General features: G+C 43.8%; 2 protein-coding genes and 1 pseudogene across 11 annotated transcripts in view; 1 reads left to right on the top strand and 2 right to left on the bottom strand.

Annotated features, from left to right (window-relative positions):
• LOC105191609 (maltase 1-like) overlaps positions 1-1,190 on the bottom strand; it is a 4,151-nt pseudogene extending 2,961 nt beyond the window's left edge.
• LOC105191573 (arylsulfatase B) overlaps positions 1-9,794 on the top strand; it is a 20,534-nt gene extending 10,740 nt beyond the window's left edge. For 2 of the 5 annotated variants that reach the window (XM_019845255.2, XM_019845258.2), the window contains exons 2-9: positions 4,047-4,208; positions 6,495-6,725; positions 6,822-6,977; positions 7,134-7,389; positions 7,629-7,786; positions 7,947-8,082; positions 8,144-8,514; positions 8,686-9,794. In XM_019845255.2, the coding sequence (XP_019700814.1) occupies positions 4,056-4,208; positions 6,495-6,725; positions 6,822-6,977; positions 7,134-7,389; positions 7,629-7,786; positions 7,947-8,082; positions 8,144-8,514; positions 8,686-8,976 (1,752 nt within the window). In that variant the 5' untranslated portion in view covers positions 4,047-4,055 and the 3' untranslated portion in view covers positions 8,977-9,794. The other 3 variants (XM_011155074.3, XM_011155077.3, XM_011155076.3) reach the window with 3 other exon arrangements.
• Positions 9,648-25,957, bottom strand: LOC105191574 (protein lava lamp). Of its 6 annotated transcripts, XM_025299014.1 has the most exons (12): positions 25,802-25,957; positions 25,450-25,618; positions 24,438-24,611; positions 23,941-24,321; positions 23,497-23,849; positions 22,564-23,317; positions 22,286-22,394; positions 20,902-21,030; positions 11,838-20,460; positions 11,021-11,184; positions 10,866-10,920; positions 9,648-10,450 (listed from the first exon to the last, which is right to left on the bottom strand). In XM_025299014.1, exons 3-12 carry the CDS (start codon positions 24,603-24,605, stop codon positions 10,426-10,428), a joined length of 10,761 nt encoding a protein of 3,586 aa, XP_025154799.1. In that variant the 5' UTR covers positions 24,606-24,611; positions 25,450-25,618; positions 25,802-25,957; the 3' UTR covers positions 9,648-10,425. The 6 variants fall into 6 exon arrangements, with proteins under 6 accessions (XP_025154799.1, XP_011153383.1, XP_025154800.1 ...); XM_011155081.3 differs by lacking the exon at positions 25,802-25,957 and having other exon boundaries at positions 22,328-22,394; positions 25,450-25,782; XM_025299015.1 differs by lacking the exons at positions 25,450-25,618; positions 25,802-25,957 and adding an exon at positions 25,245-25,440.
• Between the last annotated feature and the right edge of the window lie 261 nt (positions 25,958-26,218).

A 26,218-nucleotide genomic window follows, 5' to 3' on the forward strand; every position in this document is an offset into this window, starting at 1 on the left:
TTTCGCGCATGCAATTTGGAGGAAACTTTATCTTATGCGTTACGCAACAGGCGTCAAGTGGCCCTCCACCACGTGTCCTTCGGCCATGTGTTTGCTCGATCAAGCGATCATTCACCTTACTCCGTAAATAACGCGCTGGCTTTCGCTGTTGCTGTCAAATGCGCAGAGAGTTTGAAAGACTTTAACTCGCGAACGAATAAGCGCATGAAACAAAAATTGATTTTTTTGACGAACAATTTTTGCAATTTTTGCAATTTTGCTGCAATTTTTAATAGTTTTTATTCAGAAGCTAAGCCAAATGTCGTGGGAGATTTACTTCCGTCTTAACGATTGGTATTATTATTGCAAATCGGAGCGAAGAAACAACGGAAGTATAGCCTGATAGCGAGATACGAAACTGAATATTTTGAAAATGATCAGTTCATCAAATCTGTCTTTGCGAGGTCTATTAATGTGTCCTCTTGAAATTTTTTATCGGTATCATTATTTATCAATCAAATCTTTACTAATAACTGCGGGAAATCTGGATACTAGAAAACAAAGGTTCTTCCTTCAAAAATCAGTATGACATGTCAGAACGCAGTTTCTGGGAGAAACATTTTCTCTTACTATTTCAACTTACTATTAACCCCTCCTTGACAGCGGGATTGTAGAAGTTTAAATCCGGTTGCCTGTAATCAAATTGATGCAGATACCATTGTTTCTGCGAGTTGACGTAAGTCCACGCGGAATCACTGAACACGCTGATCCAATTGTTGGGCGGCTTCTTGCCATTCTTCCCTCTGCCTTTCGCCTACACGTAATAGTCCTTGTATTTCTTGTCGCCTTGAAGAGCCCTTTGAAACCATATGTGCTTGTCGGACGTATGATTCGGCGCAAGGCCGAGAATCACCTGCGAATATCGTATTATGAAGTGGCTCCTACGAAAAGCGACAAATAATTCATTCCCAGAGCTCGTCGTACTTTCAGACCGAGTTTCTTAGCGCGCGCCGGAAGAGTCTTGAAGTCCCGAAGATCACCGAAGATCGGGTCGATATCCGTGAAGTTGGATATGTCGTATCCGAAATCTACCATGGGACTCGAATATATAGGCGATAGCCAGATTGCATTGATGCCACTTTCAGCGATATATCCAACTTCGAAGTTATTCCTAGCGGTATGAAAAAAATTGAAATTCTTAACACCACCACCTTGCTATATCTGTAGATGTTCACTGCGTTTAAAAAGATACCGAGTCGATGTAGGGATTTTATATATAAAACTTATCAGTTAAATTATTAATCGTTCAAAATTCGATGACTTCATTTTTTATTTTATTCGACAATGTCGACGTTTGTTTGACGACAAATCTGACCCAATAATAAGGATTTTTAAATCAGTTGCATATATGTGAGACAACAAAATAAATTGCATTTCATTGCACATGTATACGTGGCAATATTAGGTGCTTGCAAAAGATCGTCGAATTATAAATAAATGGAAGTCTCTGCGAGTTGACAGTTTTTTTTTAATGAAGCTTCATAAATTATCTTTTAATTAAAATAAATTGTTTTTCAATTTAAATTATTTTTTCTACGGAGTTTCGTAAATTTAAGAAAGTGCTTACTCGTGACTTTAAAATTTATTTATGACATGTTAAGTAGCAACGTAATCTCGTTTTTATTATAGATAAAAATGGAATCCGACAAAGTACATCTATGCTATTGTATGTTTTTTTTCTGTTAACGAAAAATAAATTGCAAAAATAAAACGCCAGACTCGCCAGACATTGTGCCATCTGATTTTCATTTATTCAGATTGATGCAACAAGACTCGTCCAGTACACGGACTTACTAATGCCGAGCAAGTCCGGCAATCCGGAATCAGACAATTGCACCTGAGAGATGATAGTGGCGGCGGATATTTTGATTAAAATAAATATGTATGCGCGGTTTCTTTACTGTTAATTAAATAAATATATTTAAAAATCTGACAGACTTTTGCAAGCATCTAATGTACACTAATTGTAAAGGAAAATCAGTCGCGTCCTTATTAATCATACTTAATGAACGTTATCGTTCCTCGATGCCACGAGCAAGAGGCAATAAATTAGACATGTGAATACTAATTATACTGATGGACATGACCGTCTCAACTGCGTGCGCGATTATTCCGCAGTGAAAAATCCGCGATGACAAACGACAATGAACATCACGATATGTGAGGCGTCACGAGATTAATGACATCCCTGTCGTTTGAGTATAAATTCCACCCGGAAGTAACACGGGATAACGCCAATGGTAGTATATAAGTCAAACAGTATCGCGGATTTCGCCGTGATAATCGTACGTGAAAATACGCCAAACTACGTATGATTCCGCGTTTAACGGATTATCGCTCGCGCTCGGAAACGTGCGTTGTTTGCATAATAACGCGAGCGACGCAGTTACGATACGATCGTACGGAAAGATGACTTTTTTTTTTTACATCCACAAATTTGGTTTTCTCATGAGCTGATCGTGTTCTGCAAAGTAAACTCTGAGACACGGTTTGAAGACATTGAAATGATGTGCAAGCATCATTCGCGTCAGACAAGATCGTTACGGTCGGTGAGCACCTCGAATGCATGTATTCGGGTGCATTCGGTACGAAGGACGAGCAGAATGCTTGGCGAAACAGACGCTAATTGAACAATAGTTACTGCGGTTTTGACTCCCCTACGATTTATCCAAGCGAAACGTTTAACGTTAACTGCGGGAGTATTCGACGATATGAGCGATTGATGAATTCTGACTTATCAACGTAATGTGGAGTGTAATCATACAGATAATAACAATGTTGACCTAAAAAAGTATCAACAATTCGTCTGTTTTAACATGTTTAATCACGTAATTTCGAAACGTTTCGTGAGTGTATATTTTATAAAATGTACTCATAAGTTACACTCATAAGTTACATCATTGAGGAGAGAAATGCGTCGAGATTGCATACGACACGACGTAGCTCGCGCCGTATCGCGAGAAGAATTTTTTAGATCAGTGAGACAGGTTCGGGCTATAAAGTCGCCTCTGTTGGCTTATCAACGGAACAATTGCCTCGTAGAAACGATTTATCTCAAAATGCGTCCTTCGGAGGATCAATAACTCCTCATTTGAACATACCGAGATAACTTCTCTCAAATCTATTTACGCCGTTCCTCCGTCGGACAAAAGTGTTGTTCCAAAAAGTTCCAAAAAGTAAATTTTGTATCACAAATATCTGTAACTGGTGTTCTTCATGCTACTATTAACGCTTTATGTTTTTATCGCAACATGAAGCACAATCTGCATTATAACGTGCTTTAGCACGTTGACGCAGTCACGCAGATTAAACCGCGCAATAAGACACGTGTGTGACGTTATATTTGACTTGTGTAAAAAGATAACTCACGTAGCCGTTCGCATATTCAAATTCTCCTCGGATATATACATAGAGGCTTTCTCGATAATTTATGCAGTCAAAGAGGTAGGGGTTCTGGTAATCATGCTTAAAAACGAGTAGAAAATAAGGCAATTGTTTTAGCTTAGAAACATCAGCAAAATCGTATTTGTTTTGCATCAGTTCTACCAATCACTAACACCTTATATCTCATACAACAATGCATTCCCGATCGTTAGTTTCCTATTTCATGTTGCTTGTCCTCTATTATCTCTCAAGGTTTGTCGGCATACCTTTTTAACACCCTATATAATGGAAATTAATTCATTCAAGCTTGGCGATTCTAAATAACACGCTTAACCAGCGCTTATAAATGTTTGTTTATCAGCAAAACCTTGAGCAATTTGGTTTTATTTGCATTATGCATAAATAATAGATTAACTACGCATTATCATTATGCTGAGTAACATAATTACGATTAACTGCTGCGTTCGTTAAATACATATGACATGTGAAATATTGTGCGTTCGTTTGTAAAAGAATTATTTTCAAAATATACATATTACATTTAATCACAAAATATATAAAAACTTTTCGTAAAATTTCGTGATTTACACGCATATTGTTCGTGTTCACTGCGATGTGTTTAGTTGTTCGCAATGAGTAAACTGCTCCTAAAGCAACTGCTTTTTACGCTGTGTCTCGTGGTCATCTTGGTACCTGTCGGAGTTATTGGAACCTTGGAAAGTGGCGCAACCGAAGAAAGTGTCCATAAAAAGCCGCATATCATTATTATCTTGGCAGATGACTTGGTGAGTGTCTGAATTTAAAAATCATACTAGTTTACATTTTTCGACTTTTTTTTGTCACAAAAGGAGTGACACATGATTTCGATAGGATTTTTCCTGTAGATTACGAATCTGAAATCCAAAATGTTCCATCACGTCACATTTTTGAGAAAATGGCGGTCAAAATGTGAAAAAACGCATTTTTGGCATTTTTGAACCTCTGTCACAACAAAACGGGACGTGATATAATGTAAACTGTACGTGGGGTTAAATTAAAGCTTGAACCTTAAACTTTAAATATATGATGCTGGATAACATGTAACAATACTGTGGAATCGTGTAGAACTGGTTTTTTGACTAGGCGTGCACTAATTTAGACTCCGCGTTTGACAGTAAATCTGATTACAACGGAATGTCTCAAGTAAGCAAACATAAGATAAAATAGCTTAAAATAAGAAAATTTAAGAAAGCTATTGAAAGTTAACATAAATTGTTGGTAATCAGATTAGTAAGCTTTACAGGGCAACTAATAGGTTCACTGTTACCAGATATGTAAATATGAAACCGGAATTTTTGTATAGAAAATACACGTTTATTGTATGAAAATGATAAAAAATATTTTATTCGGAGTATTGCCCATCGCTAGCTATACATTTTTCCCACCTGTCTGACAATTTGTGGATGCCACACCAAAAAAACTGTTGCTCTTTTGAGGCAAACCAGTCATTGAGCCATTTTCGTACATTTTCGTAAGAAGTGAAGCGCTGCTCAGCAAGTGCGTGTCCTATCAATGCAAATAAGTAGTAATCGGACGGAGCCGCAAGTCTGGTGAGTAAGCCGCATGCGAAAGTATTTCCCAACTAAACGCCTCAATCGTTTCCTTGAGCAGTTTTGCTGTGTGCGATGGTGCATTATCATGAAGCAAAATCACTTTGTGTTGCCTTTTTTGATATTCTGGTCGTTTTTCACGCAAAGCTTGATTCAAATCGATCATTTGTTGTCGGTAGCGTTCAGTATGAACGGTTTCGCCAGGTTTTAGCAGCTCATAATAGATCACACCCTTCTGATTCCACCAAACACAGAGCATTGTCTTCCGTCCATAGCGATTTGGCCTTGCAGTCGATGTCGATGGTTCGCCTGGAGTTACCCATGATCCTTTACGCTTAGAATTCTCAAAATATATCCACTTTTCATCGCCAGTCACAATTCGATGGAGAAATGACTTTCTTTTGTACCTGGCGAGCAGCATTTCACAAGTGGTTTTTCGGTTTTCCTGCTGTCTTTCATTCAGTTCATGTGGAACCCATTTTCCCATCTTCTGGATCTTTCCCATGGCTTTCGAACGTATGGAGACGGCTTCTCGTGTCACATTTAATTGATCCACGAGTTGTTGTTGCGTTTGAGCGTCATCCTCATCCAACAATGCTTGCAATTCGCTGTCTTCAAACCTTTTCGGTGGTCTTCCACGTTCTTCGTTTCTCATGTGAAAATCGCCACGTTTTAATTTTTTAAACCACTCAAAGCACACTGATTTACCAAGAGCATGCTCACCGTAAGCTTCGACGAGCATTCGATGCGATTCTGCAGCAGTTTTCTTCAAATGGTAACAGAAGATAAATGCTGTCCGCAAATCGTAGCTTTCAGGCACAAAATTCGACATGTTCAACGCTATTACAAACTATGCTGTTGTATGAAACTTGTATTGTTGTGAGTTGAAAATCTTTGTCAGATGTCAACAAATGGAAATGGCGCCAATGACGCGGTTTGACGGTTACTACATTGACAGCTAGGGCTATCTATGGGCAAATTCCGGTTTCATATTTACAGACCTGGTAAACGCGAGATCGAAATTGGCGTGCGCCCAGTCAAAAAACCAATGCTACACGACTCCACAGTATCGTCACATGTTATCTAGCATCATATATTTAAAGTTTAAGGTTCAAGCTTTAATTTAAGCCCACGTACAGTTTACATTGTATCACGTCCCGTTTCCTTGTGACAGAGGTTCGAAAAGTGCCAAAAACCCGTTTTTTTCACATTTTGAACGCCATTTTTTCAGAAACGTGACGTGATGGAACATTTTGGATTTCAGATTCGTAATCTACGAGAAATATCCTATCGAAATCATGTGTCACTCCTTTTGTGATAAAATCAGTGTTGACTGGTGTTATCATCGAATCAAAGATGTCTTTGATTTTTTTATTTTCTTAGGGAGCTTCCACGAAATCTAACGACAGAGTGTATTCATTATGGCCTTCGTAGTAATAAACACAGGGGTATCTGTAATAAATTTCATGCCGTCATTCGCAGGGCTGGAACGACGTGAGCTTTCATGGTTCCAACCAGATCCCGACGCCGAATATCGACGCTCTCGCATATTACGGAGTCCTTTTGAAGAATCATTATGTGGCAGCGTTGTGCACGCCAAGTAGAGCAGCTTTGTTAACTGGAAAGTACCCAATCCACCTGGGTATGCAACATGAAGCTATATTTCCGTCGGAACCACGTGGACTCCCACTAGAAGAGAAGTTACTGCCGCAGGTATATCGAAAATCTTCACTCCGCGAACTGGACTGCAAACCGGCATCCTGGTTGTCAATAATAAACATGTCCCGGACTGATTTTATTCTGTTTCAGTATCTAAAGGATATGAATTACGTAACACATATAGTGGGTAAATGGCACTTGGGTTATTACAAAATGGAGTACACACCGCTTTACCGTGGTTTCGACACGCACTTTGGTTACTGGAATGGTCTCCAGGATTACTATAGTCACAAAACAGCGGAACCAGTAAGCTATTTCAGCAATATCACATCTTTTCTTTCCCAATAAGGGAAAGATGCGCAGTCATTTTTATTCAATTGAAAGAGGATGTCGCGCCAAGAGGAAGAGTGTGTGCGTGTGGTATGTGTTGGAAATATTGTACTTATCAATATTTTTCTTCAGTATACGCTGAATATAGGTATGGACATGAGGCGGAATTTCACGGTCGCGTGGGACACAATGGGCAAATATTCCGTTGATCTCTACACTGACGAAGCAGTACGCTTAATTAATACTCACAATACCGATAACCCAATGTTCTTATATCTGGCTCAAATTGCCCCTCACGCAGGAAATGCGAATCAATTACCACAAGCTCTCCCTGAAGAAATCGAAAAGTTCTCCTACATCATTGATCCAAAAAGAAAGCGTTACGCTGGTACAGTGTGTTGTTTCTCAATATCGATTAATTTATCTCGAAAGTGGAAGTTTTGCCATTGCCTGCACCTCAAAATTACTAAAAAAGAACGAAAGCAATATGTAAAACAAATACTCAATTTTATTTAATATCATGAAATAAGCGACGATGCCCGCTAGATCAAATGATTCTTTCTTCGCGATAAAATCTGCCAGATGCCTCAAGCTAAATGGTTTATTTTCTAATATTACTGTTTATAGCCGTGGTTTCTAAATTGGATGAGAGCGTCGGCAAAGTTGTGGAAGCCTTGAAAAATCGCAACATGTTGAGTAACAGTATCATTCTCTTTATGTCTGATAACGGTGCACCTACCTCTGGTTTCCTGTCCAATGGCGGCAGTAATTATCCTTTTCGAGGAGTAAGTATTCGCTGTGACGAAAAAACTTCGATCATCTAAACTTGTTTCAAGCTGTAATGCAAATGAAACTCTCTCTCTCTCTCTCTCTCTCTCTCTCTCTCTCTCTCTCTCTTTCCCTTTCTTCTCTCTCTTTCTCTCTTTCTATCTGGGATACTTACAGATAAAAAAGACTCTTTGGGAAGGCGGCGTGCGAGGAGCAGCTGCAATTTGGAGCCCTTTAATCAAGAAACGTGAGCGAGTCTCGTACCACTTAATGCACGTAACCGATTGGTTGCCCACTTTGTTATCCGCCGCCGGTTAGTTACAAATCGCTCCTCGATCGCTGTTGATGAGACATTAATGAAATCTTGCTTACAGGTGGAAACAAGGAAGAAATTGGCACTATTGATGGCTTGGACATGTGGGAAACAATCGTATACGGTGATTGCAGCCCGAGGAAAGAGGTGTTGATAAACATCGACGATATTTGCGACTCTGAAGCCATTCGTATAGGCAAATACAAGTACGTGCGCGGTGAAAGTAAAAAGAATAACGACTGGGTAGGAGACAGCGGGAGAAATTCCTCCGAGCAACGACCACCGTATTCGCCTGAGACAGTGCTGAACAGCAAAGTGGGAATTGCCATTGCCTCATTGCCTGGTAACAATAATGTCGCACTTACTTCTGCGAAGATGCTGGAATTAAGGCAACAAGCGGAAGTCCACTGCAACGTTACGGAAGAGGAGAAGGTAGGATTGTCGAGGAATCGGAGAGGAGACGATTTTGCAATTCGAAATTTTATCTCCTCGTGTGTTTCAAAAGTTTACACCGAATAATATCTGCACGCGAACAATTGACGTTCTTCCTCAAGTATCTTTATGGTGCGATCGGGACAAAAGTGTCATTCACGCTGCTTACAGGTTCAATGCGACACACAGTTAGCGCCGTGTCTCTTCGATCTGGAAAGAGACCCTTGCGAGATGATAAACATCATCAAACAGGAACCTTTGGTCGCGAAGGAATTACAGGAAGTTCTGTTGCAACATAGGTCAACTATGCTGCTACCGAACAACAGGATTATCGATGTGAGGGCGAGTCCGATATTGTGGAACTGCACGTGGGTCTGCTGGATGGACGATAATCCCATGGCGTACGCGCACACGAACGAAATTGCTGCTGACGCATATTTGGATACGCATGCCGCGATCTAGTTCTGAGCTTTCGCGCTCTTAGCCGTCGCACTGTTCTCTTTGTACACGTTGCACAAGTTGAAAAAATCAGGTTTGCACAATCACAAGCAGCCCTGCTCGCGGAGAACAATTGTAGATAAAAAAAAAAAAACGACGCATTGGTAGAGGGTAACGCTCTTATGCTAAAGAATAAATCTCTCTGCACGAATTAATTCCGCTAATACGAACGAGAGTGCACACGGAGTTGGTTTTGTTACTATCTCGGAATTATAACGACCGGTGCAATCCTGTAGTTCGCAGATAGAAAAATATTATTACTATTCTTATTTTATCTTATTATTTCTATTGTACATTCTTACTCTCATTGTCTCTCCTTTCTTTTTTACTTTTTTACGAACTATGAAGTAGCGTAGCATATCATGTAATTACTGGGGCGTTAATATCACCGACTTTTCATGATAAGTAAGTCTAGATTGCTGACAATCTAAATAGTCCTACAATCACAGCGATATAAATGTTTGTAGATCCACTGTGTAGATCACGAGTAGTCTCACGCAGGAATGTGTTTAGAAATGCGCATTTGTCTGGGACAAATTCGCAATTCCATCGGAAGCTGTTTCGCTGATTCCAAGTATCGTGTGTCAGACGAGTCGGTCAGACGGAGAATGATGGAACTTGAGTAAAGCATTTCCTTGCCATTTTATCTCTTTATTTATGCTTCTCTTTCTTTCTCTGTACAAAATTTTTTTATGGAAATAGAACAATCGAATAATTTACGATTACCGCGGATTATACCTCTGGGTTACTCATGATTCGTCTTGCACGGCTTCCCTTGGATGTACAAGCAATAATAAAAATAATGGTAGTGATTTTAACAATAATTGCACCAACAAGCCGGAAGACAATCGCAGATAATTTGCAAGACACGTAAATATTTTAGTTAACAAACCGATGGAATATCTATGCCCGTGCATTCGTTTTTGCAAAGCGGTGTTTCAAAGTTATCTCTCGATGCATGCCACAGCTATCGACAATTTAGTCAGAAAATAAAATAAACAAGAAATACACGGAAATTACACATCATTACCTAAGGCAACATTTTACGTTTCACTGTATTCTTGTACACATCAGCTATATAACATTATAATACATGTAAGTCTGCTCCTCGTATTCTCTTCTTTCCCGAAGAGGAGCGACTTTTCCGAGAAAGAACACTACCTACAATCTGTACATGTGATTTGAAAAATATCTCTTCCTTCGACGCCTTCTTCCGTCACGCCACGCACCTTCACGAGTAAAATTCGTCGCGACTGTGGGCCTTCAAGCTCAAACGACTTCTGCCTGAAAAAATGCACGACGAGTTCCAACTACACACGGATAACTGCGGGTATAAGTCTTGGCAGTTGGCACTTGGCAGGAATGTATCCAGAAGGCAAAACGAATGGCCGTTTCACTCTCGCTGTTCGTTCATCACATGTGCACTATCTTCGGCGTGCTAAAAACATATTTCGCGCGATAATGTCGACCGCATCACATTCGTAGGAGAAAAAAAATATATACTACATATACAAAAGAAACTTTGCAGATTTCAATATTTCAAAACAGATGAATACAAAGAAGCGTGATTGTACAGAGCACATCAACTTGACTCGATTAGTCAAGGACACGAGGGAAAATCTGTGGAGAGAACGCCAAGGAGAACTATAAACAACTATCAAACTGAAAGGATCAAGGATAATGGTAAGAAAAGCTCACTGGAGAACCGTAACACTAAAATACAAAGAGATCGCGATACTGTGAGCCTGTGAGATCAAGGAATCATTGAATCAAAAGTCATCATTCGAGGTCTTACATAATTAACAGGGTATAGAAAAATCTTCTTTGTTCTTTTTCTTTTCAAAAATAATTACCTCTTGCCCCACAACCAATTCAGGAGGACGCTCGACTGACTCCGAACATCTCGAGCTGGAAGCAAATGTCGATTCGCATAGTTAGAATTAACGTAATTCGGAACGCTAATAGAGCGCGTTCCTCGACTGTTCCCCGCGCATCGATTGATACCTACAGAGTGTGTAATTAGCGTTGACAAGCCTCGCGGCTGCTTCGGGTGGCAACGTGCTTAAAACGTCCCTGTGCGCTAACAAGGACATTTGTTGTGTATGTCTTAGCTCCCGCTCGTCCTTTAATCGTACGTCCTTCGTGTGGCTGACCGAATGCAACTGCGACAATCTAAAGGGGGGTACTAGCTTATAACTACCTGCAAGCGGCTTACAATCGAAGCAAGATCGAAGCGTTTGTTGGATAATGTGCCGAGGAACTCTAGAATATTTCCGCTCTTCGACATCGAACGTGCGCGACGGGGGGATATTTCAATGAGCGAAATACGAAGGAACCTTTCGATTTCTACCGGCCGACGAGACAATGACACTTCTAATCGATTTACGAAGCAATCAGATCTCAATTAAGACTTGTGTATGCATCCGTTCGGAATGGTCGAGAGTCGCCAATTGCATCGATGGGTGAACGAAGTGGATCGACTGGAGTGGAGTGGAGAACTTAGTAGCTCGATAGAGAGTTTCAACTGCCAAATCGGGTGTCGATGCGAGAATGTTAACTTCGCTTTGATCCTCTTTAAGTGCTTTTTAAGCTACATACTACGTGTAAAAAAGATCGTACTCGCGTCATATTTTTAGCATTAGGTGTAACTAAAAAATTCCGAGTCTCTGATAGCGTGAAGTATGATTCTTGCATGGCATGAATGAAAATTGAGGTGAAATGTTTAGTGCTAAATATCATTTTCTGCTTGTGTACAGCTAGAGGATTACGCGGATCGCGATAGGGTAAGCTGCAGTCTTACGACAACTAGAACAAACTTCACTTACTTAAGAGCAAGAGCTTCCTTGTCTTCAATCGGGTCATCGATGGCCTCCTTCGCGATCTCGACCGGGCCTTCAGACTTGGAAGGCGATGGTTGCTCCACAACAGGTTCGATTATCGTCAATGGGGCCGGCGTCGAGTCTTTCGTCGGGCTCGCCTCGATGCTGCTGCTGCTGCTCGTTCTCCTGAGTTCTTCGTTCACCCGAATGGCATTGGACAATCGCAGTTGCAACGTGTCGCGTTCCTCGAGCAATTGCATCAGCTCGTGGGTCAGCTCCTCGCACCTGACGTCTCTCTGATGAAGCATGTACAGCGCGAGGTCCAACTCGTTCGAAGTGGCGTCCTTGTTGACGGCTGCCTGAGCGATTTCCGGGCTCTTCGAAGTCGCAGCCTCGATAACGGACACGTCCTTCTTCAAGGCGTGCTGTATTAACTCGTATTCGCTCACCTTCTGCTCCAACAGCTCCTTCAGTGTCTTCAAGTCCGTCTCCTTGGTCATGAGAGTTTGCCTCAGCTCGCTCAGCTGTTTCTCTTCCTCCGTGGACAACGCCAAGAGCTCCTCTATGCGTGTTTCTTTCTCGTTGATCTGCATCTTCAGGTTGTGAAACATAGTGTCCTTGGTGATGCTCAGCTCGGCCAGTCTTCGCTCCTTCTCCGTCAGATCGTCAGTCATCTGCATCAGTTCATTCTCTTTCTGCTGTAATCTGCCGCTCCAGTCGTCCCGCAACTGTGTCAACTGCGTCTTCAGGTTTTCCACGTCGCTGTCCTTCGACCGGAGCTCCGTCAGTAGCTGGTGGTTCTCCTCCGACAGCCGTTGCTTTCTGCCGTTGATTTCGCCGATCTCCGCTTCTTTCCTCCGGAGCTCACTATTCAAGAACTCCTCGGCCTCGATGCGTATCTGCTCCTTCTCCGAGTTTAGTCTCTCGATGGCGCTCCTGCTTTCCTCAGAAAGCCTCTCGAGATCTCGAAGGCGCGACAACTCCTCCTGCAGCTCCGCAATAGTCGCCTTCAATGTCTGCACTTCCTGCTCTTTACCGTACAATTCTCCGGTCAGCCTCTGGACTGTCTCGCGCAGCTCAAACTCGTCCGATTGCGGCTCCATGCTGGCCTGGAGGCATAACTGCGAATCTTTCTCGGCTATTACATACTTCAGCTCGTTGATCTCCTGCTCCTTGGCGTGCAGCTCGTTCTGCAGCCGTACAATCTCCTCCTGATCGTGCGCGGACCTGCGATCTCTAGGAAGTATACTGGCCTCCTCCTTGGAAATGTGCTCCTGGTTCTGGCCGTTGATGCGCTGCGTCAACAGATGCACCTGTTCCTGCTTCTCCGTCAAGGTCTGCGTGGTCGTTCGCAAGGAGGTCTCCAACGTCGCCTTCTCGTTGTACAAGCAATTAATTCTGTCTTGCATCTGCTGGATGATCGCGGGATATGTATTCTCGCTGAGAACGTACTTGAGGTGCTCCAGCTCTTGCTGCTTGGCCTCCATCTGCGCCTTCAGCTCGTCTACGGTCTTTTGCAGCTCCGTGTCGTCGTCGTTGCCCATCCTGAAGACAGGAAGACCATCGATCATCTTGGAGCTTTGCGGCTGCTCGTTGGAACTTGGAGTGTTGCGCAGCTTCTCCAGTTCGGCTCGCTTCTTGTCCAGCTCTTGGCTCATGATATCCAGCAGGGAGTCCTTATCGATTATCGTGTTCCTGATTCCCTCGAGTTCGTTCTCCTTCGTGCACAACTGCACGTTCAAGTGGTGTAATTGCTCGGTCTTCTCCTGCAGATCGTGCTTCAACGCGTCGATCTGCTGCTTGCTGTCCTCCACGTACACTCGAAACGTCTTCGTATCCTGACCGTATTCCAACAAAATCGACTCCTTTTCCGAGAGCAAGTCTTTAACCTGTTGCTGCAGACTGTAAATACGCGAATGACACTCCTGTAAGTCAGACGTGGTCGCTTCTGTAGCATTCAGTCGGTTTTGCAAGTGCTGGATGTCCATCATACATCTCTCCAATTCTGTTGTGAGTTTTGAACGCTCCTCGTCGCGTCGCATCAACTCCTCCTGTTTCTCTCGCAACTTTTCGCTCATCGAATCAGCGTCGGCCTTTGTGCTCGCTATTATCGAGTCTCGCTCAGTCAGATCCTCCTTCAAATACGCGATTTGCTGATGTTGCGTTTCCATGTAAGTCGCCTTGTCTTGCAACTTCGAACTGTACTCGTTCACCGTAGACTGCAACTTCGTCAATTTCTCTGCTAGATCACGCAGCTCCTTGTCCTTTCCTTCGATCTCGATCGCGTGCTTCTGGACCAGTTCCTGAGTAGCCTCGCTGACAATAGCGCTTACAGTCTCCATGCTTCTCTGCTGCAACAACTCACGCTCCTTGTCGCTGCATGTTTGTTTCAAGGCTGCCAACTCCTGTTTCCTCTCGGTCAATTCTCTCGTTAGGTTCTGCACCCCCGATTGCAACACCGCTTCGGACTTTTGCTTCTCCAGGTATTGGTTCACAAGCTCTTGCTTCAGACTGGCGACTTCTTGCACTCGGGCGTTGAGCAGGTCCGTGACCATCATGAGGGACACGTTGATGGTCGACAATTTCTCTTCTGAACTCGTCAGGGCACTGACCCTGCTTTCCAAGGCCTCCTTCTCTTCCAAGGCTTTCTGCAGACTGCTCACCTTCGACTCCAATTTTTCCACCTTCTCTGAAAACTCGATCTTCAGGAGCTCGCTATTTTGTCGCATCGCCGCCACTTGGTCATTCGCGTCCATCAGGCTCTGCTCGTACTGCTTCCTGAGCATATCGTACTCCTCCTTGCTTCTGTTTAGAGCGCTCTGCGACTGAGCGTGCTGATTGTTCAAGATTTCGAGTTTCTCCGTGAACTCTCCGATGTTACCAGCCGCTTTCAGCTCCAAGTTCGTCATCGTCGCCTTCTGCTCCTCCAAGAAGTGCTGTAACTGCTCGTTTTCCGCAGCGAGCGCCTCCAGCTCGTCTTTCAGGTCGTCTATCTCTTCCTTGTATTTGCTCGACATCGCTTCCAGATCATCAACAGAGTCAGTCGACCTCTTCTGGCGCTGACCGTGTGCGACAATGGTGTCGACCTCACGACGTGATGTGTCGACTTGCTGGACTTCACACTGCGGAGAGACAGCTTCCTCCTCCGCGTCAGTCGCGTTCTCCTGCAACCGCCATTCTAAGGACTGCACTTTGTTACCCAGTTCCTTGTTTTGAATACGCAATACTTCGACTTCCATATCCTGCCTCTCTTTCATCTCCATGTATCTTTCGTTGGCCGATACCACCACATCGAGTCGCTTCAGCAAGGCCTCTTTCTCAGCAACGATGCTCTTCTTCTCCTCCTTGATATCATTGAGAGCTTTCTCCAGACTGGCGATCTGGGTTTTCAGCTCCTCTTCGATAGCCGTGTCCAGATCGAAGAAGCTGTCAGCTTGCTTCTGAGTCTTCAACTGCTGCTGCAAGCTCTCCATTTGCACTTTGTACTCTTTCAGCTTCTTCACCAGCTTGCCGCTCTTCACCTGCGCCGCCTTGTTCTCTTCTGCAATCTTGCTGTTCTGCGTTTCAAGATCCTTGATTCTATCCTGCAGGTCTCCCACTTGAGCGCGTAGGCGCACCTCGGCGTCTGGAAACAACGTCATCGCACCGCCGAGATGCTGGTCGCCGGTCAGTTGGGCGTCCTCTGCGCTCCAACCCCAGGATTCCTCGTCGACATTGAGTTTCTCGGACGAACCGTCGTCCCATTTCAAATCTACGTCGAACAGAGTCTCCTGTTTCTCTGTTGCCTCCTCCTCAGCGGGAACTTGGGCCGATTCTTGATGGACGATCGGTTCCTCCGCAGGTTGCGGGACTTGTTCCGACTCTTGTTGCACGGCCGACTTCTCGACAAAGGCGGGTTCCTTCGCGCTCTTCTCGAGCGCTCTCGACTCCTGAAGATTTCGCTGCGAATCCTCCAAGGCGCGCGAGAGATTCGCAACAAGCTCTTGCGCCTGATCCTTCTCGCGCAATGCATTTTCCAGGTTGACTTGCAGGTTACGCTGAGTCGCCAGCGATTCCTGCAGTTCCTCCAAGGATCGCGTCAGATCGTTCACTTGCAACTGCAGCAAGTCCCTCTCCGTGGTAACGGCGGAGACACGCTGCTCCAACTCTCGTATCAGGTCGCTGTCATTGACGTTCCTCGCTTCTGCCTCCAGCTGATCAACCTGAAGTTTGTATGATTCCAAGGCGCGACTTTGCTGATCTCGCTCCGCCGTTAACGCCTCCATAGCCTGCCTCGTGGAGGTCAATTCCGTTTGCAATGCGATGATGTCGGTGTCCTTGAGCGAGATCTCCGTGCGTAAGCTAGCTTCTACGTCCTCATGCAGCGAGTACTCCTTCAACTGTTGTTTCATGGTGCCTAGTTCAGCAAGCAACGACTCAACCTGCGCGCTCTTCTCACTTACGATCTGCTGTAGTCTTTCGGACTCAGCTTGTGCGCCATGGTACATCTCCTGCGACGATTTCAGTTCGTCCGCCTGAAGCGTCGTCTTGCTCAGTTCCGCATTCAACGAATCTATCTTCTCCGAATGCAGACGCTCCATTCGCTTGAGCTCGTCTTGCACGTCCTCCAGCCGGTTCTTCCAGTGTGCCATTTGGTCGTCGCACTGAGCCTGTAACTTCTGCACGAACGATCTCTCCTCCTCGATACTCTTCCGCAGAAGATCGATTTCTTTCATGTGCTGGGCACACTCGGCCTCCCTCTCGCTCAGTAGAGTCCGCAGCCGCGAAATCTCATTGGATGAAGTGTCCGAGGTGTCAACACTCGAAGAGACGGCAGCGCCGAAGACTTTCGAAGCGTCAAATAGTTGCGGAGTATCGTCCCGTTCCTGCTGACGTTGGTCCTCTGCGGTAGACGTCTCGGCTGGTTCAAAGACTTCGACTCTGCTCTCCGCACTCCTGTGTCTGTACTCGTTCAACTCGGCCTCCAACTCCGACACTCTCTGTTCGCTCATGGTCTTCTCTGTCTTCAACGAATCGATCTCTTGCTGCAACGTGTTCGTTTGATCCATGAGCGACTGATTGAAGCGCTCCTGGGCCGTCTGCATCATTATATCGTTGTACCTCAAAGATTTGTCGTGAAGCAGCAGGATATTGTCGTACGAATTAGCCAGTTCGTTGTTCAGATTCTCGATCTCCGCCTGGCGCTCCTGGAGACGCGTCTCCAACGCTTGCACCAGGTTCTGGCACTGCTCGGAGTGGTCGCAACGTTGCGGGTCCCGCGCATCGCTCTCTCTCGCTTCATCTTCCGGTGTCTGGACAGCCACGGTCACCGTGGCCGGTATCTTCTTCTGCAACTGCTCGATCAGCACACGACGTTCTTCCGACTCCTTCTCGGCGTTCTCCAACTTTTCGTTGATCTGCGTCTGCTTGGACAACAGGAGGCCGTTCTCCGCCTGTAGATTCTTTATCAGCGCCAGCTGCTCCACGTACTCGTTCTCCATTACTTGCATGCGCACGCTGAGTTCCCGCGCCTCTTCCTTCACCTCGTCCAGAACCACTTGTTTGCGCTCATTCTCCTGGCTCTCGGTTTCCTTGTAATGATCGTATTGCCTGACAACGTCTTCGTTCGCCATCCTCTCGGTCTCCACTTGCTGACGAAGCTGATCGATCTCCGCGCGCTGCTTCTCGATCTCATCGCCCATCTCTGCGATCTGCTCCATTAGCACGGACATCTTTTCCCTCAGGCTACTCGACTCCTTCGCGAGCTTCTCCGAGTTCGCGTGAGCTTCCGCCGTGTCGTTCTTCGCTTGCAGCAACTTGCCCTCCAAGTCGGCGATTTTGTTGTCCTTCTCCCGCATGGAGTTCTCCACCTCCTGTATCTTCTTGTTCTTCATCTCCTTTTCGTCTTTCTCCGTCGTCCATTTCTCCTCCAACTCGGCGACGCGCGCCTCGAGCTCTTGGCACGCTACCTTCTTCTTGTTGAATGTTGCCACGATCTTCTTCATCTTCTCGGATTGCGCCTGCAGCTTGTTTTCCGAATCCGACAGCTTCTGCCCCAGTTCGGCGACTTTGCCCTCCAAGACGGTCCTCGCTTCCTCGCTGACATTTTTGCCGAGCAGTTCCTCTTTCTGTTCCAGTTCGCTTTTCAAGGCTTCGTTCTCCTGTATTTTAGCGGTCAAGTCCTCGATGACGTCCTCCAATCTGCGATTCAGCATTGCTATATCCTCCGTGTGCTTAATCTTCAGCTGCTCCATCTGCTTGTACTCGTTAGTCAGGTCTGATTGCACCTTCTCGGTATACGCAGTTTGATTGTCCAGGATCGCCTGTAGCTCCCAGTTCCTCTTCTCAACTTCAGTCTTGTGACTTGCAATCTCCTCGATTTGTGCGGCCATGTCCTCCTTGGCTACGAACAGATCAGCGATTTCTTGTTCCTTCTTCATCAGCTCATTCTTCAAGTCCTCATCGCGCCTGGACATATCTTCGATCTGTCGAGATAGATCCTCGTTCGCTTTCAGAACGTTTTCATGCTTGGCTTGCAATTCGGTGTAATTTGTTTCCACACTTCGCAAGTTCTCCAACATCTCATTAAACTCCGCTAAAGGCTTAGACTGCTCAGACACTTGACTCATTTCACTGATGATGTTTTTCAGGGATTGTGTCTCCTCTTCCTTCTTTTTTATTACGATATTGAGCTTCGCAATCTCCTCGAGCGATATCGACAAGGCAGCCTCGTTCTCTTTCAGCTTCATCTTGCAGTTGTTCAACTCGTCTTGCAAACTGTCGATGGCGATCATCTCGTTTTGCAGCTGCGTGTATTTAGCGTGCAATTCTTCATCTTTGCTCTCAATCACTGCCTTCAAGTCCGCGATCTCACGTTCTTTCGCGCTCAGATTCGCCACTTCGTCCTGCAGCCTCGTTTCGAGCGATCCTATCGTGCTCTGAAGTCGTTCTTGCGTTGTGGCGGCAGCTGCGTCGTTTTCCTTCATCGTCTCCAGCAATTCTTTGTTGTTACTGTTCAACGCTCTAAACGCTTCCTCTATCGATGTCTTACTTTCCTCCAATGCTCGCATCTTCACTTCCATGTCGTCATACTTGAACTTCCACTCCTCTATGGTGACGAACCCGTCTCTCAACTCCTGTTCCAAGCTTGTCAGCTTCGAACTCGACGCTTCGTGCTCTGTCAACTGCCGAGCTTTCTCCTGCAACTCCGTCTCCATGCTCTGTATCTTCATGTTCATCTCTTCTATTTGGTTTCTGTAGTCCGCCACTAGCACTCTACTGTTCTCCACCTCTCTCTCCAGGGACGCTACGATCGCAGCCTGCGACTCTTGACAGGAGGCCTCCTCCGCCTTTCGCATCTCCGAGATCTCGTCGGACGACTTCTGCAAGAGCGTGCTGATTTCTTCGTGCAAATCATGCCTCTCCTGGGCAACGCTCTCTTTCTCCCGATTCAGCTTCTCCAGCTTATCGATCAACTCCAGTCTCTCCCTGGCGAAATCGTCGCAAGCCATGTGTTCCAACTTAAGGTTCAGCTGCTCTTTCTCGCTGCTCGCTTTGCTTAGCTCTTCCTTCTGGTTGTCGATATATTCCTCAAGTTGTGCAATTACCGCAATCATTCGCGCGTTCTCCTTCTCCAACGCCGCGATCTGAGACTTTGTGTCATCGGTCACGCATGATGTCACGTTGATCGACTGTTCTACTTCCCGCGATTGCGCCAGTTCCTTCTCAGAGATTTCCTGTTTCCCCACTAAGGTCTCAACCTGAGGAGCATATTCCATCGTCTTTATCATCTCAGGAACCTGAGACGTCTCTGCTGTCAGCTTTTCCATGTGATCCTGTAACCTGCTGTTCTCCCTCGCGAGCTCCTCTATCTGTCCTCTCAATTTGGAGATCTCCTCCATCAAATAGTCATTCTCTTGTCGAAGTGTATCTAAGGTGTCATCAACCTTTTTAGGGACGTCCGGCTGAGCGCTGCTCTCCATCTGGCTCAACTGTTCCTCCAGTTTCGTGAGCTTGATGACGAGCTCGTGATTTTCCTGGGTAAGCAATTCTATCTTCGTCGTGCTCTCGTTATGCTCCGGGATCCGCTCGAAGGACTCCGTAGAGCCCGTGTCGGATGACCCCTTCTCCTCGACCCTGCTCAACTTCACAGTCAGATCGCTGTTCTCCTGGGTAAGTTGCTCGATTTTCTTCAGTAACTCGCTGCGATCTGTGTCGTTGATGGTCTCGAAGGACTCCGTGGAGCCAGCGTGCGAGCCCTCCTTCTCCTCCAGCTTTGTTAACTTGAGCGTCAGCTCGTTGTTCTTCTGCTCCAGGTCCTCGATCTTCTTCAGCAGATCGTTTCTGTCGTTCACTTGGATAGCCTCGAAGGATTCCGTAGAGCCGGTGTCCGACGCGCCTTTCTCCTCGATCTTGCCCAACTTACTGTACAATTCCGAATTCTCTTGCGTCAGGGCGTCGATCTTCTTCAGGAGCTCGCTGTATTCGGCCTCCGATAGAGATTCGAATTTATTATCGCTCTGTTCCTTGCGCGCGGCTTCCAGCTGCTCCTCCAGCTCGACGACCTTCATCTCCGCCGTCACTCTGAGATTTTCAGACTCCGCGTTCTCGGCTTCTAAGGCCGAAACTTCCTGCTTTACCGTGTAAAGTTCTGAAAGGAAACATGCACTGTTTGCAAGCCTACTCCGTGTCATGAACGTGTTCTTTGATCCTTAATATCCGATACAGACAATTTTATTTAACGCATATAGGACTAGAGGTAGAGCTATTAACGCTGTTGTTGTATATAATTGATACATTAATAATTAACAATAACAAAAGAGGAGCGGGATTATTTCCTCGGTCATTAAAACTGTGCATTGCTGCACACGTCGATGCTGATTTGTGATACGCGTGACTCTGCCATTGATTACTGGTGAGAGAAACGAAACAGCGAATCGCAGATTTCAAATCAGTTCTCATATCTCGGGATGAAATGAAAGTAAATAAAATAAGTTAAAATGGTCAACTGAAACAATGAAGAAGCTACCTGAGTGGTCAACAGCTGTACGTCTTACCCTACGCGACTGGACAACTTGATGTGACGAATTACCTTGCATTAGATCTAACTCTTGCTTCTCTAAGGTGGCGATTGCATTAATATGCATCTGTATCTCATTTGTCTGAGAGGAGACCTTATTTTCAAGATCAGCGACACGTTCTTGCCAATCTCCTGCCGAGGCTGTGCAGATCGTATAATTTGCCAATAACGTATGTGCGAAACTCCATTTCAATTTACAGTAAGCTTAAAGCAAGCAGTTGTTAAGTGCTAGTCACACCGGCTCCCCGAGTCGTTCAAATCGCTCTCTTTGTACAATTGAGGAATTGCCCCGTTAAACAAGATTACCGTCCTGGGACAGTAGAGGATTAGAAACCAACAGCAGACTCTGATTTGTTGAAGTAACGCGCAGCTTGTCCCCAAGTGATTATATTCAGAGAATATCCCTCCATGTATATTAATGTAAACAAAGGCACGATGGCTCTGCCGTAACATGATTCTTCCGATATCTCTTCAAAAATATAAATCTGCTGATGGCATATGCCACTTTGGAGAGAATTTTATTTACAGGAAGATCCTCTTTTCTTATTCATTCGAAGCAAGAAGCATGTAAATATAAAAGGCAGGGACTGGTTCATTTCATATGACTGTGTTCGATCGTTGGTGCATCGTGTATGCCAATCAAAAGTTAGTCAAATTACGCGCAAAGTATTGCTGGTCAACGCTCAACCCATTTAAGCCGCGTAACGACGATGGCATATGGTGGCGTAATTACAAACAAAGATGTCCAAAAAGAAAATACTCAATATCGTTGTCGCAATACATGCAAATTAATCGATTGTGTCGATTAATGTAAGATAATGTGTGACGAGCAACTGTATAGGCAACAGGTACTAAGGATATAAATCTTCTATCTCTACGAATAAGTGTGCAGCAAACTTTGACAAGTAAAGTAGGTACCATGTTATATTCGATAATTGAAAAATTATCAAGATATTAATGAAAATTTCGTTAATTAATGAAAATTTCGTTTCGGCAATTACAGCATAAAAGACTAAGTAGCCGAGTGAAGAGATTCCATCACCATAAATCAGCGTGACCTCAAGAAGCATCGTTCTCCAAGTTTTCTCTCGACGATCCGTGAATAAAACGCGCGATTGGACAACATTTCGCCGTCTGTGCTCGGTCGCAATCAATAAAATCGATACAAGTTGTCCTTATAGCCTCCTCGCACATTGCAGCGCGTGGATCTGTATATTTTATCGCGAGACTATGTACACGTAATTACGACTAGAACAAATGCTTTTCGTAGTGGAGAAAACGAAGCTGTGGAAAAGGCTATTCCGGTACAAATGTCAACATAGATCGCATTGAAAATTCAGTAATATAACTAGGACAACGGAAACGCCGGCGATAAAACGTTTGTCCTGGTTCCTACCTTTAAGCTCGTCAAAGTCTACCAGACTCAGCTGAAGGTTACCTTTCTCCTCCTCAAGTAATGCCACCTGGTTGCCCAGTCTAACGAGTTCCGCATTTGTATCGGACATCTGTACAAGACATGATTACTGTTACTACTTACGTAAATATAATAATAGTGCATGCACCGAAGCACAAAATACCATTAACGTCGTCGTATGAACTATATGAAATTTAAATTCCGTCTTAAATTATTGAACATCAATATCTAAAGACGTCCACGTTTCAACAATTCCTCACCATTTTGAAGTTCTCCAATTGCTTCTGCAAATTTTTTACTTTGCTTCTGTGTTGGGCCTTCAATTTGATCATACTTTTATTAAGATCCTCCAATTCCTTCGTTAACTTTATCACTTTATCGTCTTCTCTGGGCTTCGTTCGTTCGTCTGATAATCTTCCTGCGATTTCGTTCTTCTCTGCTTCAAGTTCGTGTATTTGCTTCTCAAGAACGGCGTTTTTGTTGGAATATTCCTCGCTTTTGAATGTTAATTCAGCGACTTGCTTACTCAACTCAGTCTTCGATTCTGCTTCCAGTTTGTTTGATTGTTTGAGTTCCTCTATTAAATTTTCGAGCTCCGCTATTCTATTATCTTTTTCACTACTATCGTAAGCCGATCTGCTAGCGATGATTTGGTCTTGCATTTCAGCGATATTTTTCTGCAGTTCGTACTTCTCGTCCAAAAGTAGTCGGTTACTCTGTTCCAATCTCTCTATTCTAAACTGTAGATCCTCAACTGCTGGAGCTGTCACTATACCAGTGCCCGACTCTAGTTGAAATATTCTCTCTTTGGCTTCCGCCAATTTCATTTCGTACTCCCCTAATTGCTGAAGAAGGTTGTCATTCTTTAACTTCAGTGAAGATTCGATAAGAACAAAATTTTCCTGCATTGATTTCATTGCGTCTTTGGTTTCCGCTAAGGTGTCCATAGTGGAACGTGAGAAATCAGCACTTGCTGATTCAGCTATTTTCTGTTCTTTCAGTTGCTCCTCAAACCTAAGACATACAAAACAGGCCTTTTTGAACTTGTGAATCTGACTTTAAAATAAAAAAAATTCACTACTGTACCTCGATTCAGAATCGTTTGTAGTTTTTTGTAGTATTTTTGGTCTTGTTAATATTTTGGTATGAGATATAGTTATTATTTAGTTCCATATTGTTGTCCAATATGTTACCTGTTGATCGTATGCTCCAACTCCGAGATTCTATTATCTCTTTCCTGCAGTTGTTCCAACAGATTGGCATTTTTATTTTTTAGAGAAGTCTCTATCAGGACAAAATTTTCCTGCATCGTCCGCATTTCGTCTTTCGTATCTTCGAGAGTGTCTAACGTTGTTTTTCCCTTCTTCGAAAGATCCGCAGACATAAGAGTGACCGCTTTTGTTTTGGAATCAATTACAGAATCTTTCTCCTTTAAATTTTCTTGAAGATCCATAATAGTTGCTTCTAACTCGAGAATTTTGTTACCCAGTTCCATAATTTTATTTTCCTTTTCTTGAATATTTTGGATTTGAATCGGTGACATGATCTTAAAAGATTGAGAAATTAAGTAGTACGACCAATTTTATCAAATTTTATTTCATGCACATCAAGTTTTATCAAATTGACAAGAAACTTACATCTGATGTTACCATAAGAGGTCTAACTGGTGTGACAGGTAGTTGATCTCTATATATTTCCGCTGATACCAAATTTGTTTCTTCCAGCTGTTGCCTGATAGCTTCAACTTTTTCTTCCACTGCCCGTTTAGTCTCTGTTAATTCCTTGTTACGTTGCTCAAACACTTTCCTATTCTCTGCTAATTTTCGCTGAAGTAAAGAAGACTTTGCCTTTGGGGTTTTCGCTTGGCTTATATCATCAATAGCATCGTCTGTTGTGTCTATTGCTACAGATTCAGTCTTAGGTGAATGCACTGTGTCTTTAGATGATGAAGATCCTTCTTTACTACGACGTGACAGCTTGGCTCGAGATTTGATTTTTGACAATTTTCGTGCATATTCCTAAGCAAAAGATGAAAAATCTATTTATTTTCAAATAATGTTACTTAATCTTTTGCAAATCTATACTTCTCCATAACTTATAACTTCATAATTTAAGAAAGAGTAATATGTGTTACCTGTACTTCCTCCTCCTTCTTTTTTAAAGTTTGTTGACTTCTCATCATGATTTCTTTGAGGGACTCTAATTGATTTTTATTTTGTTCACATTTCTCTTTTGTATGCACCACAGTCTCAGGCGGTTCACCTTCCATTGCACCTGGTGGATCCTCAGATGCACCCCACATTATCCACTGTATAAACAAAAATAACACAAACCACTGCATTTTCTATACAGAATTAACTATAAATATATTTTGACATGGAAAAACTAGCAGAGTTAATGGCAGTGAAAGTATTTTGAGTACAGCAAAGGAGATGACTGTGTCATCCACTGTTCTTATTTTTCCGATCTAATTGGATAGAGTCTAGACTGGGGTAAACTAATTGCATTAGTCTTGACGCTGATCAGACTTTCCACATTCCTGGTCACTTCCACACGATATTCAGTGTAAACAACACCAAGTATTATGTATCTTTCCTCTACGTTTAACTCCTTTCTCATCTTTCTCTGGTATTAATTTTAACTGTGATTTCCAAATAAATATAAGTAAATTGAGTGTTATATCATAGAAGACTTCTCTGTGTCCATTATTTTTGAGGTCAAACAATTTTCTAATTATATCTTTATACGAAGAAAATAGCAATAAGAAAGAATAGCATAATTTTAGGACATAAAATTGTAAACTTTTGAACTGTCATTGAGTGTCATACGGTCAAGTAGATTTAAAAATGTGGGTCTTAAAGATATTGAAGCTAAATAACGTAGACTTCAATAAAATCGCACAGTACGAATATAGCGTGAGCTGTGAAGTATCTGAAAGTACCTAAATGTAACAGACGCATCGACTTCATTGAACACGTAGCACAGTGACGTAATCCGCGCGATGCGGGATGCACGTGAAGACACGCCAGTGTGCGTTCTTCGACATCTTGATGAGAATCACATTTGCAGACAAACTTAAGGTTGTCCGGGTGCAAACGAGCGATCGACAACGGTAACGGGCGCAGTTTGGACTCGCCGACTATTACCTCTTATTTATGTTGCTCCAAGTGTCAAGAGGCTAACACGTCGCTGCTCATGCTTAAGTCGCTTGGTCGCTGAATCACGATCTTCCAGCGCTGCGAGTGGACGCACGGTGGACACACATGTTCTGGTGAGATGATCTGCGGATGCTCGTCGGTGATTTCCAACGAAATTCTACATAAATCAACGACGAGATCAAACTTTTATCATCATCACCGTGCCATTCCCACGGCCGGAAACAATCTCTCTCTCTCTCTTCTCTCTCAATCTTAGTTCCAGGCGTCTAATAGAACGGCTTCACCAACGCCACCGCCGGAAACAGTTATATGAATGATGATCGATTGACGAAATAATTACTTTTTCTTTTGTCGACAAACTTCTCGATGTTTCACGTTCTCGATCCTGAAGTTCGATTAATCCTCTGTGTCGACACAGTTCACTATTAAGGCCCAGTTCCACAACTTGCTTTAAACGGAGTTTAAAGCTAAACCAATGGTTAAAAGCAATAGTATATGCGCATATACTATTGCTTTTAACCATTCGTTTAGCTTTAAACTCCGTTTAAAGCAAGTTGTGGAACTGGGCCTAAATTTCTGTGAATGATTACTACCGCCATCTACAATCACTTTATAGCGATTCCATATCAAGCTGATTGTACTTTTTCCTCTCGTGTCAGTGGTAAATTGCCACTTGGCACACGATACATTTGTAATTTTTGCGAGTTAAAAATGCTATCCGGATTCAGATATACTATATTACATTATGTACATTCGT

Source organism: Harpegnathos saltator, unplaced genomic scaffold (assembly GCF_003227715.2).
Source record: "Harpegnathos saltator strain DR-91 unplaced genomic scaffold, Hsal_v8.6 scaffold250, whole genome shotgun sequence".
NCBI classification, from domain to species: Eukaryota; Metazoa; Arthropoda; class Insecta; order Hymenoptera; family Formicidae; genus Harpegnathos; species Harpegnathos saltator.

Bases quoted from the DNA above. Each gene is read 5' to 3' on its own strand.
- LOC105191574 (XM_019845254.2), bottom strand. From the start codon at position 24,644: ATGCAGTGGTTTGTGTTATTTTTGTTTATACAGTGGATAATGTGGGGT. The intron at 24,322-24,437 runs GTAACACATATT...TCTTTTGCTTAG, and splicing joins AGAAGGAGGAGGAAGTACAG to GAATATGCACGAAAATTGTC. The intron at 23,318-23,496 runs GTAACATATTGG...TGTATGTCTTAG, and splicing joins TTGGAGCATACGATCAACAG to GTTTGAGGAGCAACTGAAAG.